The sequence below is a fragment of the Nanorana parkeri genome, unplaced genomic scaffold, assembly GCF_000935625.1.
Source record: "Nanorana parkeri isolate BGI_ZX_2015 unplaced genomic scaffold, ASM93562v1 scaffold220, whole genome shotgun sequence".
Taxonomy (NCBI): Eukaryota; Metazoa; Chordata; class Amphibia; order Anura; family Dicroglossidae; genus Nanorana; species Nanorana parkeri.
The window spans coordinates 797,514-817,817 of NW_017306488.1; the positions used below are offsets into that span (position 1 = coordinate 797,514).

The 20,304-nt window shown below is 42.0% G+C and overlaps 1 protein-coding gene across 1 annotated transcript in view; it reads right to left on the bottom strand.

Moving 5' to 3' along the window:
• Positions 1–2,837: 2,837 nt before the first annotated feature.
• Positions 2,838–20,304, bottom strand: part of LOC108786628 (transcription elongation factor A protein 3-like) — a 28,534-nt gene continuing 11,067 nt past the window's right edge. Inside the window, exons 5-13 of the mRNA XM_018555958.1 lie at positions 14,201–14,269; positions 12,734–12,787; positions 12,577–12,648; positions 12,189–12,325; positions 11,769–11,825; positions 9,326–9,480; positions 6,473–6,619; positions 2,933–3,004; positions 2,838–2,849 (exon numbers count right to left, since the gene is read on the bottom strand). Of these exons, the coding sequence (XP_018411460.1) occupies positions 2,838–2,849; positions 2,933–3,004; positions 6,473–6,619; positions 9,326–9,480; positions 11,769–11,825; positions 12,189–12,325; positions 12,577–12,648; positions 12,734–12,787; positions 14,201–14,269 (775 nt within the window). The remainder of the gene's footprint in view (positions 2,850–2,932; positions 3,005–6,472; positions 6,620–9,325; positions 9,481–11,768; positions 11,826–12,188; positions 12,326–12,576; positions 12,649–12,733; positions 12,788–14,200; positions 14,270–20,304) is intronic.

A 20,304-nucleotide genomic window follows, 5' to 3' on the forward strand; every position in this document is an offset into this window, starting at 1 on the left:
GGATGTTGGTGCAGAGTGATGCCCCTAAGAGTTGGGCAAAGAGATGTTTAAGGGCCGTACAGCTCTTAGCAACCTGGAACGCTTTGGCCAGTGTCTCGCAGAGCTCCTGGAAACCAATGACATCACTGAGATGTGTTCAGCCCCTACACATCTCCCCATCCAGCTCTTAGCAACCTGGGACCCTCTAGCCAGAAAGGGGACAGCAGGCACACTGCAAACATTGTGCAGCAGAGGGGCCACGCTGCTGTGCCTGCCGCCCCCCATGCAACCCAAAGAGATGCCGCCTGACGCAACAGCCTCAGGCTGCTTCATTATAGGGATGGCCCTGCAGTGTAGCAGTGTTGTCTAAAAGCATGCGTAGCAAGCACTATCTGCATTTCTTTTCCGCAGACCAACACTTTATCTGGAAAGTTCTCGGTATGTTAACTGACAGTAGACTCATTTGAGAGATGAGACGGATAACAGCCATACCGCCCATGCGGTAATGTAGAGCTGCAGGGAAAAGCTCCAAGCTCAGTTACGACTGTAGCCAGGCCATTAGCCACAAACCTATTCCTTTAAAGTCAGGTTTGCATGGCAGGGCCTGCAAGCCAAAACAAGGATTTAGAAAGAGTTTCCAAATGATTGTTGGTGGTATCCTTAAGCACTAGTGCTTCTCCAACACATGCACTCAGTGTTTATTAAGGTGAGATATTGCCAGATCCACAATTGTTACAGAATACTTTGTAATAAAATCTCCATCAAGCAGATATTGATCAGCAAAATGTTTGGGAGGAGAAGGATTTTCACAGTCAGCGTAGAGAACAGGCTAAAGTAATGAGTGAACTGAGAGGGTCCAGACTGGTAACAGCACTAGTTAAAGTCACTGGCTATTCCATTTTAAGTAAGAACTCCAGGCAAAAATGTTATTAACCCCTGCAATGGGCAAGGTCGGATATACTCTCCCTGCCGCCCCAAGGCCAGGTTCTGCGATGCGCCCCCCACCCCGCCAACCTACCCCCTTCCCATCAATGGAGAAAGGCAACCAGATGGCAGGGAGGCGGGGGTAGTGTACATTTTTTTTACTGTTTCTTTTTTTTTTTTACTTTTTTATCACTTTTTATTTTTTTATTTAATAATTTCTTCTTATTTTGTTAATTTTTATTATCATCGCCGAGTTCACATGTAAACAGAAAAATCGGCTGCCTCACTCTACATTTAGTCCTGCTTGTACAAGGCAGGACTGAATGTAGAGGGCAACTTCCCCATAAGGACACCGCTGCCGCCCCTCTGCGCTGTGCCGCCCCGAGGCCAGGCCTCGATGGTCTTGTTGGGAATCCGGGCCTGGCAGTGGGGCTACACCCGCACTGCAAGGTTTGCAAGGAAGGTGCTTAAAAAAAAGTCATACTCTTAGACTAATCCCTAGAGCCTCTCTTCCCCTCCTCTGCAACGGTCTGAGAATCCTTGCCTCAGCACGTTCTATACAAGTGTATAGAAGAGAGGATGCTGAGGAACATTCAATCTGTGCAGTGGAGGAGGAGACGCGATTCAGTGGCCGGAGAGTCAGGGAGACGGCTCGGCAGTTCGGGTGAGTATAAATTTTTTTTTAGCACCGACACAACAATGAGTAGTTAAGTGGGTAGCCCTACTACAAGAGTTAATAAAAAAGTTTCCCCCGAAGTTCTTCTTTTAATGGGACTCGCACAGCATAAATTGGATGCTCCTCAGGAACAAAGTCACCGAAGGTAGTGCCACAGCTCTGTACCTGGAAAATGCTCTGTGGCTAACTAACACAGTACCCAAAATACTTGATAGTGCCACTGACAAAGGCCAAGGGCACATTCCGGGGTAGCCAAGGATTAGCTGATCCAGATAGCTTTATAGTGAGCACATAGATGATGTCTTGATTGAAGAAAAATGATCTTGGGAAAGTAAAAAGGCTAGTAAAAAACCGAAACAGGTCCCCCCCATTCCCCCTCATCATCCTAGGACATTAGCATAAAACTGGAGCATGCTGGAAGTAGGAGGGATTATACCTGACTGGCCAACAATTATTTGTTTGCCAGTGTCCAATTCCTCCAGAAGGCTGTATAGCCAACCATATCAGAATAACTCCTGATCCTGTTTCCCTTTCCCCCTGGATATTGGTAAAAAAATAAATCAATAAATCAAATAAAACAAGGCAACTGGACTTGCTGTATCTTTCTTGAAGACGTTTTGCTGGTCATTCGACTACCTTTCTCATTTCAGAATGACTTGTACAAAAATTATCTGGGAATAAATAATATGAATGTTGCTCCAATCAACATAATCTGTTAAACATAACCAGCATGGAGTTAGAGACCTCATGCACTCAACACCTTACCTCCATGAGGTCTGTGACCCCATGCTGGTTGTGTTTACCAGATTATGTTGATTGGACAAACATTGACCTATTTATTCCCAGAGAATTTTTGTACAAGTTATTCTGAAATGAGAAAGCTAGTCGGATGACCAGCGAAACATCTTCAAGAAAAATACAGCAAGTCCAGTTGCCTTGATTTATTTTTTACAGATATACCATGACCAGGATGAATGAGAACCTTCACAGACAATTTCCCCCTGGAGCACATTCTTGAGTAATTTCAAGCACCTAGCTTTCCTGGGAGGCAGCCATATTTGCGCCTTTTTAAAAATTATTATTTTAGGTACACTATTAAAATACATTTAGAAAATACTTTAATTACTGAAAGAATCATTGAAAGACTCACCCTCCACTACCCTGCATTTTTATAACATAACGGGTTTTACTACTATACAGGTGTTCTTTCAGTTCTCCCAAAAAATAGGCTTGTTGTTGGCTCTGAGCACCCATCTCTTTACACTACTGCCTGACAAAGAATTAAAAAATGATAAAAAGATAACATGATGATAAAAAAAGGTATGTAAGGGTACAAGTAACTGAACTACTAACCTTCCAGCGATGGCCACACTCATTGCAAAGTACAAACGTTGTCATTGGTTCATCTGCACTGCGTGTCTGCACCTAGGAGACGAGGTATTGACAAGTTACTACGAATGACACTGCCCTATCCCACCAGATATTGTTCTTGTCAATTTTTACAATGTTGAAAGCGTATAAAAATGTTTTCTATCAAATCTTTTTACATCTGGACTAAAGTTATAAGCAGTATGTGACAGCAATTATAATTTGTTAAATACATTCTTTAGAATGCAACAAGATCATCACAGGTGATACATAATACCATAATGGTACATAGATTGCCATGGCAGATTTCAGGATGCATACATGGTGAAATCAACAAACAATACATTGAAAAGTCTTAAAACAACTGATATAAAGAGCGTCAAACAGTCCAGGCATGCCTGGATGGGTGGTAAGATGATTTCACCTGAGACACTTGTGTTCACCGCATTTTTTTTTTCTCACAGAACAAAACAGGTGTTGGTTTATGACCATGGAGAAGAGGAATAGGAATAGGAAATTAATCTGGAAAGCGGGTGAACTAGGAAGAGAGGAGAGGAAGAGAAGGGAAAACAAGGAAAAAAAAGGGAGGGGGTGGTAAGAAGGGTTCTCAGGAAAGGAGGGCTGGAAGGGGGGCTAGATGGGGGGGCAGGGTTGAGGAGGGATAGGAGTGCAGGGAGGCTGTATCCCTCCAGTGAAAGGGATAATAGACTCTGGGTGTTGCCTGTTTAGTGTAGGGTGATATTTAGTGTGGCCTCTTGTTGGATTGTATAGTAATATAACTTGAGGACCAGCAGGCCAATATCTTCCTTGTTCTTTGGTCATCGTAGAGTCAGATATATAACTCTCACCAGTTTATTTGCCCAGATACATTCTGTGATTTATCCATCCTCAAATAATGAGTTATATGTATGGGGATGGCTTGTAGCAGGTACCGGACCTGCAAGACTATGATCTTTAGAATATTGCACCTGCCCAGCCATGAGTAGTTACCGTTGGTATATTTATGTAGGTCTTGTTTAATGCTGCGCACTGTGGGGGGAGGGGGGAGAATTAGCTATGTATATTTCCATAAATTCAGATCCCTCCCAGGTATTCAATGGTGTTGGGTGCCTATTTGAATGGGAAATTACCTAGAAATATACAACTCTGTTTCTCTGTTGGCTGAGATTTAGCGCTTTGAATTTTAGATACTTAATGAGATAATTGGAGAGAGTTCTATACGCTTTCCTTTCCACTAGGTGATTTGGAATGGAGATATGTGGATTACTGAAGACAAACAGGAGGTCATCTGCATAGGCAGTAACCTTTTGCTGATGGGTTCCCATGTGTAGGGCTACAATGTCTGGACGGGATCTGAATTTACGGAAGAAAGGCTTTAGGGTAAGAATGAAGAAGAGGGTGGGAAGTCTTGCCTATATGCATCGGTAATGGGTCTAACGAGGTTCCGTTAACCTTTAAACATGTTAAAGGAGTTGATACTGTATATAGTGTTTATCCAAAATCACTTAAAGAGCCTTTGTTATGAAGGTCCATTCAACCCTGTGAAATGCCTTTTCATTATCTGTTGACAGAAGGATGAAGGAACAAATCTTGATTTGGCTACGTGTATATATTAATCACTCATGTTGCCCACATGGTCATTATGGATGATAGGTAGGAGGTGGGGGATAAGTCTTTGCTCAATGATATTAGTAAATAACTTCAAATCTACATTTAGTAATGGAAATGGTCTGTAACTCAAGCAAGTCAGTGCATCCTTCCCTTCTTTATGGAAGGACTGTGATATGGGCCTTATTGGCTTCATGTACACAGGTATGGTCTTCCCTAATGAAGCTGATTGCCCTGAGATAGTTGGGGGTTAGTTGAGGGGAAAGAAGTTTGTAGTATTGTAAGGTATAACCATCTGGTCCCGGTGTTTTGCTTGTTTGAGAGCATTTGTTAGTGTAAAGGTGCCCATACACCTTATATATATATCGTCCGATTTTCGTATGCGATCGCGTTTTCGTCCGATATTCGTTAAGGTTGATGGGCAGTGTACAACCGCAAATACTGTACAATCGATCGACTTTTGACTAACCAGCAGGTTAGAAAACTTCGGTCGAACGTACGATTTTCGCAAGGTGGGTGGCGTTTCCGTACGTCACAATTCGTACAATTTACACTGCAAATGCGCAGACGAAAATACGTGAGGTCGATTACCGCAATTCATCCAGGTGCTTTCTTCTCATTACTGCTGATCCAACCTCGCCGTAATCGGGGCAGGATGGGGCGACCGTACAAAAATCGTACGACGGTTCGGTCATCGGACGAAAAATGTCGTCCGATGATCTCAAGGTGTATGGGCAGCCTTAAACTATTCTCCCTCTTTAGGGAACTCCAGACTGTTGGCAGTGGAAGCAGTCAGGGTAGGAAGCTGTAGGTCCCTGATATACTTTTTTATTCTGCTTTTGAGGGACAGAGTGACTGGTATCACTGTTTGTGATGAGGTCTTAAAGTGTGTGGTAGAAGACTCTGAAAGTGGATGCTCTCTTGTGTGGAAGAGTGGTTTCGTGGCATTCGATGAACTGTACATTTGACCAGTTTGCTGTCTGAGGGCATTAACTAGGGTTCTACTACAATTATTTCTGTATTTATAAAAATCCCTGTGACATTTCACTATGAAGGCCCTTGCAAGACACCGAGTTTTTAGTTGGGACCTAAGCTGAGTTAACTTAGCCTCAACTTCTGGAGTTTGTCTCTTTTTCTGGGTTGTTTCTGCTCAATTAATCTGTTCCGGTAGTATGTAGGAGTTATGAGTCTCCCAGACCGATAAAGGGGAATGTTAGTTTTAAAAAAAGGAGTAGTTCCTTATAAATATAATTTATTATAGAGGGCTCATAAAGGAGGTGCTCCTTCAAATGCCATTCCGAGGGATGACACAGGGCTTCTGGAAGGCTGAAGAACACTGATATAGGTGTATAATCAGATAGTTTGATGTGGATTATAGTGGATGATTGGAAAGGATGAAGGTACTGGAGGCATGGGAAGAAATAGTCAATTGTGTATAAAATATATGGTTGGGAAAACTAAAAAACTGTTAGTGTGCAGGCAGATCTCATTATCATCAGTTGTGAATTAGAAATGAACACTGTCTGTCCTAAAAAGGGTTAAAGGTCTCAGGGCTCGCTTCTGCATTGTATGTTAATGAGAGCAAACTGAGCCTGTGCCCACTGTGTCCCTCTCCACTTTTACTTTCACATTTTGCAGAGTAGCTTGCAGTCTGCCCTAAGGGCTGCTCCAAAGAAACATTTAGAAAGGTAAGAAATAATCTTTTTAAAATTAAAGTAAGGTTTTTTCTCAAATTTGACTGCATGTGAAAATACACGTTAATACCAAATCAGCTGAGCAGCAGTGGTTTTACTCATCGCCTACGGTTGCTCTGTAAGAATTTTTTATTTTAATTATCAGTGGCTTTTGTGCAGCTTGAAGTTAAACCATAATGACAACAACAATAACTATAAATAATATTAATCTTGTGTGACATGCCTGGTTGTAGGTGCAGTTTTTCTTCCTGCACTTGTCACATTGCAGCAAGTCTGTCGTAGTTCCTCCAGTCTTTGCCATCTGATGTTCTCTTATGGCTTCTTGTGTCAGTGTGTTCCTGAGCTCCTTCAGCTCATCACTCGCCATCTCCTGTCATTCAAGAGTGGTTCAAGTCACTTAATAGAACATGCTTTCTTGGGAAAAGTATACAAATCAGTAGAAAATAGCAGTTCATACTGCTTCAATAAATAACAAGGCCATACTGTGAAAATAGTGCACTGCAGCAAAGTACAAATAGTTAAAGCTAAACTCCAGGCATATATACAAGGTACAAATGAATGCAGGTCTGTATTCATTAATGCATCATTAAATGTATATTTAAACACTGTGTAAGTACCTTTATCAACGTCTTGTAGTCTACTCTACAGTCTGTATCAGAGCTCAGAGAAGGGGCGGGAGAAGCAGCACAAAGAGCCAGTCAGATGTGCTGCAGTGCAAGGAGCCATGCTGATAGAAGGAGACAGCAGTGACAGAGAGATGTCACCATCAGTGTGTTGCTTCTCCTTTCACTGCCCAGTTACAGAGTGGGGTGTGGAGGAGACCTGTAACCGAAAGTAAAACTGTAGCAGAGAAATACCAGGTCCTGTTCTTGCTAGAGATGGCTTTGCTGTGGGACATAGCTGTGCAGATCTCTGGAATGGATTGGCAGAAATACAAATCCTTTGGGCGGTAAACAGTGGCATCACAAGGGGGGTGTGGCCCGCACCCGGGTGACACCATTGGAAGGGTGACACCAAAATGACTGACAGTCATTTTGGTGTCACTCCCTCTGAAAAGTCGGGCACTAGGTCATGGACTGAGAGCCCGACAGCTGCAGTAGAGAGAGGAGTGGACCTGGCAGCATACCTTATCTGCCGGGTGAACGTCCCCTCCTCTCTCTGCTGAAGCCTATCACCAAGATGGCCACCGTCAAGTATCAAAAAGATGACTGCGATGCGATGAAGTCATTGCGCACGCACTTGGTGACGTCACGTGCATGCGCGATGACGTCACGGCGGGGTGTCTTCCAGTATCTGCTCTGGGTGACACCTGGCCTCGGGACGCCCTTGGCGGTAAAATATCTCTTGTATATGTATTTTAATATGTGTATTTAGCTTTTTGCCTAGAGTTTAGCTTTAGATATATGTAGTCACCAACCAGGATGTAAGATGCACGTGTCATGGCCTGAATGGGGAAGATGAGATCTAAAGATGTCCGTGCTTGACAAGGAGACATGGCCCCGATATGCGTTGTGACCTTCCAGGGGAAAGAAATATATATCTACATTCCAAATGAGGCCAAGATGTTGGGCAACCTATTATGGCTGGTTATTGTGAGATTTCTGCCACTGTTTGTGTCTTTATTCAGATGCCAACTTCCCCCTCAGATCATGACATTTACTATATTTACTTTGCTTTATTAATTATTTCATCGTACTAGGGCCCTGGCAGTTTACTTTTGTTTTCTGTACCATATGAAATTTCTCTGAGTTTTCTGCCAGACAGCCAGACGAGAGTGATTAATGAGTGCTCCCCAGGCTGTAAATACTAATTGGATTTTTATTGTAGATACGGCTGTTGCAGTTTATATGGTATGATTTTATCTACTTCATATGATATCAAAATTGTGGTTTCATATTCAACAACATTCATACTGTGTGGTCATATATAGTACTTCACAGTATTAACAAACTAAAATGAAACATGACATAAAAAGGAACCTGAGGTTTGATTTGCGATAAAACTGATTTTACTTTTCATAAACATTTAACATTTTATCCTGCTTACAACACTGTTAAAGATAAAGCAGACCAAACCTGAAATTTAAGACTGCTAGCATAAAGATATTTATGGTAGAAGAAACTCTGTATGTCTCTTCTGCTGTAAAACTTTTCCCCTACCTGCTAGCAGTTTTAATGAATTGTACACTGACATTTGCACGTGAAACCTTATAGGTGTAAGAAGTGCGTGCAAGGGGCCATTATGAATGAACTCCGGTGCCTTTGCGTGGGAGTCATGTCCTCCTGGCCAATCAAGACATTCGAAGGCTTCTAAACTTAACGGGGAGAAGATGTAAGCACCAGTGACAGAACGATGTGGGAAATGACAGACATCTCAGCCATGGAGGGAGCACTTTATATGGTAAGTGAGCCATAATATACAAATATACTGTACATACTTGTACATTGTGGCAAACGCTCTGGTGAGGTGTGGGCCCTCATGAGGAGGTTAATTATAGGATGTACTATAAAAGGCCTGTGTCTATATATACAGTCATATACAGCCCAGATGCCTAGCTGAAGTCATTAATGGCATGTAGCATCCAGGTGGGTAGCACTCTTTCTTATAGTGTGAGGGCCCTAGGTTTGAATCTCAGCAGGTACACTATTTGCATGGTATGTCTATATTCTGCCCATGCTAGTGGAAGTGTCCTCTGGATGCTTCAACATCTTCTCCCAATCAAAAAACATATTGGTAGGTTTACTGATACCTGTCCAAATTGGCCCCAGATTATGTCGGATTCCTTAGGGGTAAGGGCCAGTTCATTGTATTATGTAAACCACTGTCAAATACACTGATGCTATAAGTGGAAAATTCTAACAGCAAATGCCCAATATTTGATGATAGTTGTAAATATTTTAGTACAAACAGCCACATTTTATCAGCTTAACCATTTGAGTTGTCATCTTAAATGAAAATCTTGTTTATATACCATAGCTGTAAAAGCTGGCCACTATATTTTGGACATCTTAACAACAGCTATACCATAAGAATAATATATAGTCCACACAACAATGTATTTGTAAGATCCGATTACCTCAGCCGTCATTGTTGCTATACTCTGTGCCGATACAGAGCCACATAGGACATTTCGCCTCAGATTGGGATTCTTTGGATCCTTTAAATTACTAATCCGACTCCGGATTCTGTTTCTGTATTTCATATCTGTAGCCTTAATTTCTTGGTATATATGTGAGAATGTCATGGAAAGCGACAAGAGGATGTATAAGCAAGCCTTTCAAAACAAAACAACAAGCAAAGACAGCTTTGCACAAAGTATGACAAACACCACACTGTACAGGAAGACTATGGTGAGTGCTCGAAAACACTGTCAATGTCACTACACGGTGGCCATGACAAACATGCCTGTAGCATAACCTAAGACGTCTTGTAAGACTTTGCATTAAACAAAAGCTGCTTCTTTTACCAATTCTGCTTACCTATGCATGATTAAATCACTTACAATGGATGCTGTGCCTTGATGTTTAAAAGTTTTGGTTACCTGCAGAATCAGTTGGTCCCCTGAGCACTAGCTCTGATATCTGGTTTTAGGGTGGCTTCTTAGCTTGGCAGGGTCAAATGGAGCCACCCTTGGTGTGCTAGTTTGCTGTGTGTATCTCCACACTCCCCCACCACCCTCTCTTCCCTTTTCCAAGCTAGTAAATAGATAGCTGCTGGAGGTTGCTCTGTCCATTGTGATCTTGTACTGGACAGGAAGTGCAGGGAAGCCGAGCTGAGAGTGTTGGAGCCAGCTGTTCAGAAACATGATAATTGTTAGTGCTTGGGCAAAATTGTATTAATTATTGAAAAAAAGATTGAGTGTTTAATACTACTTTAACTTAGTACAAGGTACTGTATAATTATAATTTTAATTTTAGATATATATTCATTATTTATTTATATGTATACACTCACTGGCCACTTTATTAGGTATACCTGTTCAACTGCTCATTAATGCAAATATATAATCAGTCAATTACATAGCAGCAACTGAATGCATTTAGGCATGTAGACATGGTCAAGATGATCTGCTCAAACCAAGCATCAGAATGGGGAAGAAAGGTGATTTAAGTGATTTTGAACGTGGCATGGCTGTTGGTGCCAGAAGGACTGGTCTGAGTAATTTAAAAACTGCTGATCTACTGGGATTTTCATGCACAACCATCTCTAGGGTTTACAGAGTATGGTGTGAAAAATGGAAGTTCTATGGGCAAAAATGCCTTGTTGATGCCAGAGATCAAAAGGAGGATGGCCATATATCTATGAGAAAACCTGTCTCAACCCCTGAACGCCCTTGTTGTAATTTGTAACACTGCATCATGTGTATGTAAGAACATCTTATACGGCCTGTGAGGACCAATGTTGTGCCTTACCGCTATTTCCTGTTATTTGTGTGAACATTTTTGAAATAAAAAATTTATTTAAAAAAAAGGAGGATGGCCAGATTGGTTCAAGCTGATAGAAAGGCAGCAGCCAGTAACTCAAATAACCACTCGTTACAATCGAGCATCTCTACACAACACATTGAACCTTGAAGCAGATGGGTTACAGCAGCAGAAGAACACATTAGGTGCAACTCCTGTCACATAAGAACAGCAAACTGAGGCTACTAAGTGCTCACCAAAATTGGACAATAGAAGATAAAAACGTTGTCTGGTCTGATGAGTCTCGATTTCAGCTGCGACATTCAGATGGTAGGGTCAGAATTTGTCGAAAACAACATGAAAGTATGGATCCATACTGCCTTCTATCAACAATTCAGGCTGTGGCGGGGGTGTAATGGTGTGGGGGATATTTTCTCTTCACGCTTTGGGCCCCTTAGTACCAATTGAGCATCATTTAAATGCCACAGGCTACCTGAGTATTGATGCTTATCATGTCCATGCCTTTATGATAGTAACTTGTCGATTCTTTTCCACAAAGAATTAAGGCAGTTCTGAAGACAAAAGGGGGTCCAACCAGTACTAGCAAGGTGTACCTAATCAAGTGGCCAGTGAGTGTATATTTCTTACTTATCTATCATCAGGAATTGAAAATAAATAATTTTCAGTTCTGTAAAATCGAGATAGGGATTGGGAAACATTAAAGCTGTGTTAGCCCTTTCTTGCCCTGCCAGAAATACTTTTTTCAAAGTTGCAGTGACAATAGGGATGTTAAATGGTAAATAAGTAATTAACCGATTTCTGCTATTGTCAAAAGAAAGAAAAATCTCCATAATCTTTTGGACCTATAGAAGGCATCTTGATTCTGTGGTTTCTAGACAAGAATCTAGTCACCTCCCACAATGCAATTACATCCAGCAGTAAAATATCCCTTCCATCACCAATTAGAAACCTTTCTTCAGGTGCAGAGAGCTGATCTCTAATTTTATCCTTCAGTATCAGGTACAGCTGCAATTCCCAGCAAGTGCATACAATTTAATAATATGGGATTTTTATTGTGATCAGAGCTCTCCTCATATTCACATTTAAAAAGGATATATTCTTCTATTTCCCATGCAAGTCTGTCACAGTTTGCTCCAAACTGTATAAAGTCACCTAGAAGGAAATATGGGAAATAATTATTTAGGGTGCCATGCCACACTAAGAAACAATGTTGTGGCTGGGCATACACTTTAAGATGAATTACACTATCACACCAATTGATCCTGCCAGGCGTTACACAGAGAAGTGGCTGGATAGCACAATTGCTGTGCACCTGCCTGTCACTTCACAAAGGAGGATGTACTTGTAGTCAGTTGGTGTCTAATGGGGCGGCTCCTATATACCTAATACAATACCTTTAGTAATGTAGTAATGTAATTCGAAGAGATGGTTGTAGGGGGAGGGCAACAAAGTGTTACCTGGCATAGAGCTCCATTCTGCCTTAATCTGCCTTTGACCTAACATCTGTGGACTTACCATCAGTCTTCAGAGCAGCTGCCACCATATCCACACACTTGTCCCTAACAGAGTTCCCTGTCGCATAACTCGGTGGTAGAAGAAAAGTTGAAGGAGGACTACTACAGGTAGGAGAACTTCCCAACGGATTACTTGGGCTAAAAGATAAAAAGTACTTCTCATTAACAAAGAAAAAGGCAGAAAATAGTTATTTCTCTGTGTTTACTTTAAAGATAAATTGACCTTTCTTCTTTAGTATGTGTGGAAGGTTTGCTGGATGGTCTGCTGGATCCATTCCGTTCAGTGGCTGTTTGGTTATTAGTAGAGATTCTTCTGAGAAGAACAAAATTAAAGGAATCAATATTTGTCTTCTCCTCTTTAGACACTCATGCTACACTTATAGTTTTACCTTTCTTCTTTGTAGGTGGTAGAACTTTTACTTGAGGCAGATGTTGGGAGTGAAGTATTCAGGGACAACCTCCTAAAAAGCATACATAAATAGGTTTTTCCGGGAGGCTCAGCTTGCATTGCACAACTATTTGATAGGTCTTCAAATTCTAACTCACCTTTCTGGATTCTTGGAAGTATGTGATGAAGATTGAACATCAGTAGAATGACTCCTGCAAAGAGCACATCAATAATATATACAGTACTGCTATACTATTATAAATAGTGATTGCTGCATTCAGAGCATACGTGGAAGAAATCATCAAATTATATTTACCTGTGCTTCCAGAATTATACTACCCAACTTCTGCCATTCTATCACCTCAGAAGGTAAGCATTGGGAGTACTCATGCCATATACAATGTTATGAATATTTGGAAGTGGAAGGAAAGCACCGGACCTGTGTGAGTATTTTGTTTTTATCATCTAATAGTGATTAAGTGATGTGAATATGTGTAATCTGGATAATGGATAGGCAACTATCACTGGCCTAAGGGTCTCCACAGTATCCTCGGCTTGACAGTGAACATAGTAGATTGAGTAGAATAGCCAATGCATTTTGGGCTCCAAAAACACCCCCTTCATAAGGAGTTCAAGAGGAAATCAGGAGCTATGATGGGAAAGATTGTAGCTGCTGTTTTGGCAATCCCTCAATCCCTGATGAAGGTGTTTTTGAGCTCCCAAAACACATGGGCTATTCTGCTCAATTGTCCCTTGACACTAGTGGAATAAAATTGTATCTGGACTATTTCAATTGGTGTGGCACTTCAATTCCTACATATGCTATGTTATTGCAGGATAGGAATAGGACATTTTAGCTTCTTAGGAGCAGATTTCTGTGGACTATATAAATTGTACCATGAAAAATATACCATGGTACCTTATTGATTGGTGGACATGATAAAAGGTGTTACTGAAGGAAATTGTCTATTGTGACACATTTTTTTTACATCTTCCAGCAAGAGAGCCACAAAGGCAGTTTGTTCTAGAATGCTTTCCTTGCCAGACATGGAGATCACAGGTCTGAATAAAGTAGCTATATGATGCCCAGCATGTGTCACTGACTGCAAGTTCTGCTTTGATCAAAGTGTATTTCCATTATATTATTATGGCCACCAGCCCAACATATCTTCTTAGTACTGGACCAAGGTGAAAATTCCCAGATGACTCCCCTCCTAGTCCTCCCCTATGTTAGGGTGTGTAAAAGCTGCAAACTATAGTATAAAAATATATAAAGGTATAAAATACCCTCAGGGTTTCACTGTTGAAAATAGAAGATATCTTTCCAGTTGTTTATTATGTCAAATTACAGTTCTCTCGACTATTGTCCTAGATATTAACAATAAACCCCATTCACAGTCCAAATGCTGCGTATATGATCTACATAGTGAGCAGTAAAATGATCTTTAAATTACATCACAAATAAGTAAATAAATAATGATTAAAATGTTTTCTTTTCACAAGTAGAATTCAAGATCATAAACTCTAGTCCATGCATTGGCCCTTTATTGGTAAAATAGCATGTTTTAGGCTTATGTGCTACTGATGTTCCAATAATGTGAATGAGTCCTGGGGCACTACTTTACCTTTTAAGCTTTTTTTCCTTAGCAGTTGCCTGCTGTTTCATGGGTGGAGGATTCAATTCAGCGCTATCCCTGTGGAACAAAATGTAATGTTATCAATACCCCAACCTGAAACCTACATTGCTACAAAAACAGTGACTGGCATCCACCACCATCAAACACCCACAATCTTAATTAGCAGTGCTCTCATTTATAAGAAAATTTTCTTTATTTAGTTTTAAATAAGCATATATAAAATGGTCGTACTGGGCACATCCTAAGCCAACCCTCCTAAACCAATAATAAAACACAAACAAAAACCATAAAGGCAGCAAATCAGCCCACCCAATCCCCCAAAACACCCCAAATGCAACCAGGATATTGGTAACAGTGCAGCCCAAAGTGAACACTATCTAAGAGAAGGTGCGTACATCACTGTGTCAGACGGAAAAAAATATTTTTGGAATTATGGCGGGCTCTGACATCATCATGAAATCAGAGGTGTCTTGAGATCTTGTGATGAGTTTTAGGGTATATATATATGGGTATTACATGTTACACCATTGTAACTATGTCGCCCTGATGAAGGGACCCTGTGTGGCCTCGAAACGTTGGCTTTTCTGATATGATACATGTGACATCAATAAATGATCAACAAGATCTAAAAACTACATTTTGAGTGTTGATGATTTTCCTTTTTTCTGAATTTGAAGATAGACGGCGCCATCCGTATTTATCACTGCAAGCACCACATTGACTATTGGTTCCAGATGCTGTAAGGAGTGCAGGAGAAACATCTATACAAAACTGTGTCAGAGGGAACACCTCATAAATCAGAAGGTGACAGCCACAGAAAACAGAGACATAGACAATACTAACAACACTGGAGGCTTATGGTATCGGCTACGGAGTCGCTGTAAGGTGACCGGACAACAAGAAATCCCAGACCTTAGTACAGTTATGCGCACAACCTCTGGATTTGTAAGTAGCCTTATACAAAGGTAAGATGGAGTTTGGACTTCCAAAATGCTAAAGTAGAGGTTGCAGGGTCCTTCTACTTGAGGACAATAGCTTTCCTAGCATAAAACAGCAGGAGACTGCTGACTCCAACTCGACTGGCATTACGAGTTGGAGTCAGAGGTTCAACTAATCTTAGTAAACAGGTCTCCACCATAATGGGAAGATCCACAGTAGTGAGCATGGAAATAAAGGCTGGCACCTCTCGTCAGTAGGCATTGCCATGTTTACAGCTAAACTCCAGCTTTAAAAAATTATAAATACTTACACTGGTCTAGTTTGGCACAGGGATCATGTAATACAGCAGTGTACCACAGCGTCTTCCAAGTATAGGCTCAGTCGATGTGCTGAGTAGCGTCCTCGAGTGCTGTTAAAACACAGCAAGTCACTCGTTCAGCACAGTGGCCATTCACAAAAGGCCTAGTATTTTTCAGAATCAATACTAGGCCTTCTCTGATTGGACGAGGGGCAGTGACATTATGACAATGGACCAGTATAAGTATATATACTTTTTTAAAGCTGGAGTTCAGCTTTAACTTTTAATTGCTCATTTGCATCAGGAGTGTTTCTGTTAAATATGATTTTTTTTGTCCCAAGCCAATATAGGTTTCCACTTAACAATACATATTGTTAATAATTACATATTAGAAATAATTTAAAGTGCAGGTTCCCTTTTTGTCTGTAAATTATACAGTTGATAGCAATTGGTATAGTTGTTAGATAAGTGCAAAAAATACTTGTTCATCCTACCAAGAAATTTAAAATCAGTCCTGGGTAATGTCCTATATCTCAAGCAATGTTATCAGAATTGCCCAGTTAATTTCTGCGAAATAGACACTTGGTTGTAAGGTGAATTTATTACAGGTAGAGATGTTCGAATGTCCAAACCCGAGCTCCTCCAAACCGGGAAGCTATATGGAGCAAACTGTCCAGTCAGCTGTTGGTCTGGACATTCTTCGCCCTGCAGCTGCAGATAAACAAGGGTGTGAGATGCTTTCACTGACATCATAGACCTTAAATGGCCAATGTCATTGACCAAAGATAGCCATGTGGCCATATAATGTCAATGATGTCAATGCATGCTGCCCTTTTGCTTACATGCAGCTGCGGGCAGAGAATTCTCCAGCCACAGCTGACAGGGTGGCAGTGAAAGGATCTTCCTTCCATGCTCTATGGAGCCCCTTCCATGATATGGCCAGGTTCAGTCCAAACCTGAGATCATCCTTAGACACAGTTCAGTAAAATGGTATTCTATTTATATAATGTGACTTCATTGAGTTTCATTTTTATAGATCTACCCATCACATATGCACCAGTAAGGAAAAAGCTGACTATTGGTATTCTTACAATCATGTGATCTTGACTGATATGATTTGCCAAAACCAGGAAAATAACTGGATTGTAAGAAGACCAATAGTCAGCTATTTCCTGGCTGGCGATCATTCGAATGGGTCACATAGTAATTAGGAGATAAGTGGCTAGGTGTTTCCTAGTTCTGGTGGATCATGTGATCGGACAGGTCGCAAGATTGTGAGAAGACCAATAGTCAGCTATTTCCTGGTTCTGGTTGAATATATAATATCACATTAAGTTTTATATTATATAATTTCTCAATGTCACCTACTATACTGTAAATCAAGTAAGCTGGAGAGGAAATACTGAATATGTCCTATCCTTACAGAAAAAATTGCACTTCATGCATAGTCTCCTAAAGCTGTGGTGCACAATTTATGGCTTTCTACCCTACCACCATTCACAAGCCAAAAGGTACCCATATGATTTGCATAGTCTGAAGTGAAAAGGATCTTTAGAAAAAAAAGAAAATACTTTAGTTGAAGTTTTTTTTTACAAGCAGGAGTCGGAAATCATAAAGTGTAGTCCATGCATCACAAAAAAGCATTGACCCTTTATTGGTAAAATAGTATGCTTTATGTGTATGTCCTACTGATATGCAGCTACTTTGAGTAAGTTCTGACTGTGCACACAACTTTACCTTTTAAGCTTTGTTTCCTCAGTAGTTGCCTGCTGTGTCAGAGATGGAGAATTCAATTCGGAGCATTCCCTGCATGAGAAAATTGAAATGTGAACAACAGCTTCTTCCTGTAAGCCTATTATTGCACTGATTTTATCATAGTACCCCAACCTGGAGGGGAAGTGAGCAGGGCCACCATCAGGGGGGTATGGCCAGTACTGGTGTAAGGGGCCCAGGCGGCCGGGAGGGGGGGGGCAGGCTACAAGCAAGCATTTTTATTATAGATTAATATGTGGAGTTGAATTAGTCAGGTCCCGGGCCCCCCTGTGCTATTGGTATCTTCTTATTGATTATGTGCAGGAAGGTTTTTCGGGGGCGGAGTTTTTTTTCCCGGGCAGAAGCGCTGAAGACCAAGGCTGGAGCGGAGCACAGCTGCTGCCTGGAGGGGAAAGGTAAGGGTTTTCCAGCAGACGTCCTGGGGATTGGTGGGGGCTGTGATAGAGACTGACTGACGCTGGGGGGAGTGAGAGACACTGTTGACTTTGAGGAGGAGGAGGAGGGGGGAAAGTGAGAGACACCGCCAACGCTGAGAAAAGAGGGGAGAAGAGTGGCAAACACCAACAATGCTAAGAGGAGGAGGGAAGGGGGGTGAAGAGTGAGAGACCCTGACCGAAGCTGAGAGGGGGAGAGTGAGAGACACCGACCAACGCTGAGAGGGGGAAGAGTGAGAGACACCGACCGACGCTGAGGAGGAGGAGAGTGAGAGACACCAACCAACGCTGAGGGGGGGAGTGAAGGACACCGACAGACACTGAAGGGGGGAAGTGAGAGACACTGAGCGACGCATGTGGGAGAGAGTGAGAGACACTAACCGATGCTGAGGGGGCAGGGAGAGAGACACTGACCGGCGCTTGGGGGAGTGAGAGAAAGACATCAACCGATCCTGGGGGGGAGAGGGAAACTGACGCTAGGGGGAGGAGAGAGAGAAAGACACTGACTGACACTTGGGTGGGGGGTAAGAGAAGGACACTGATTGACGCTTGGGGGGGTGAGAGAAGGAAACCGGTCGATGCGGAGGGGGGGAGACACCAACACTGAGTGAGGGGAGAGGGACATGACCGATGCTGGGGGGGGCACTGACCAACACTAAGGTTGCCACCTGTCCGGTTTTCACCCAGACAGTCCGGTTTTGGAGTCTTGACACTCAGTGCCGACATCGACACTTTACATTTTCTGACAGATGCGGCTGCCGAGGTCCTCTGCAAGCGTGATCTCAGGCACCTGCATCTGCCTGAAACCGGATCTTCCTCTGAGCCGCAGGCAGCCCGTGCTGCGGGTTTCAGACAGATGCGGTTCCCCTAGATCGCTCTTGCCGGGGACCTCGGCAGCCGCATCTGTAATTGCTTCTCCTTCCCCTTCTCCTCTTAAGGCTCCCTGACACTGTGCTGCCCGCCTGCGGACCCCTGGGGAGACACCATAGCCAAACAGCCCTGAGAGTCGCACAGCCCAACTGAGTGACTCCCAGCCCACCACACACAGTCAGTGTTACCTATGCTGTGTCACCCCAGCAGAGTCAGTGTTACCTGTGCGGTGTCACCCCAGCAGAGTCGGTGTTAGCGTTGCGGTGTCACCCCAGCGGTGTCATTGTTACCTGTGTGATGTCACACCAGCGGTGTCAGTGTTACCTGTGCAGAGTCACCCCAGCAGGGTCAGTATTACCTGTGCGGTGTCACCCCAGCAAAGTCAGTGTTTCCTGTGTGGTGTCACCTCAGCAGATTCAGTGTTACCTGTGAGGTGTCCCCTCAGCAGATTCGGTGTTACCTGTGCTGTGTCACCCCTGCAGAGTCAGTGTTACCTGTGCGCTGTCACCCCAGCAGAGTCATTGTTACCTGTGCGTTGGAATACACATTTCAATTTCATATAATAAGTTGTAATAGTGTTAAAATAAAAGTGGGTGCACTGAAGGACCCAGAGGGATTATTATTATTATTATACAGGATTTATATAGCACAAACAGTTTGCCCCAAAATTTCTGATGGCTGCCCTGGAGGTGAGACATAATATATAAGCGAAGGTGGGGATGAGGAAACTGAAGAGAGAAGGCAGTGCACTACGCAGGGAACACTGTAGACCAAGAAGGAATGCAGTACAGAGAGTCTGCTGGAAGAGGATAGGAACAGTACAAGGGGGTATTAAAAAACAGCGGAAGGAAACTACAGAGGTAGCAGTGGAGAGCTGTTGCCCAGCATAGGGGGATGAGAAGAGATGCACTACAAAACGGTGCAGAAGGGGGACAAGTGAGCAGTACAGAATGACAATGGAAAACGAGGAAAGCAAAAGTACCTGGTGGATAAAATTGCAGCAATATAAGATGGATTTTAGTTAGCCCTTCTCTATGGTTCAAGTGACCTGAACAGCTATGAAAGGCAAAAGCTAATGCAGGATTAGCTGGATGGCAGGGTAAGCATAATTTGAACAGGATCAAACATGCTGTCAAGGAATGTCCCTATATTCTACCCAAGTAATTTCCTATAATTTTCTTTTTCTGACATAATTTATTAATTACTTAGCAAATTCTGCATATTTGCACTTTAAAACAGTACCAAACATTTTCCCATTGTATATTTAAAAGTTAAAAATGGAGCACATAAGAGAAGTTTATTGTTGGGGTTTGCATACACTTTAAAAGTTTTATTTTGTTATGGAATTACTGTATTCCAAGGAATATGTATAGTGTTGATTTTAACATCCAGATCAGGTAATATAATAGATTTAAGTAGAACTGTTGAACATGAAAGCAATCTAAGAAACCCTGCTATGAGAAACTAAGGAAGGCTGCCACTGCTAAGACTCCTTCTGTAATCCCTTTTTACTTGGCTGCCATGCTGACACTTTGGATTCAATACTTTCTGAGTCACTGACCTAGAACAAATACAGAAATAAGAAATTCTAACTTTTCTCTGGCTTACAATTGCTGTGAGGTTGTTTTGGATCAACAACTCTGAGACTTGGGTTTACAACTCTATGATGGTATTTTTAGCAAAGAATAGACATGGATAGTTTGATGCTAATCTATCTTAAAACTCTTTAGACTTTTATCTGGTATTCTTACTTTTTTTGTTTTGGTTCCTTTACTGGA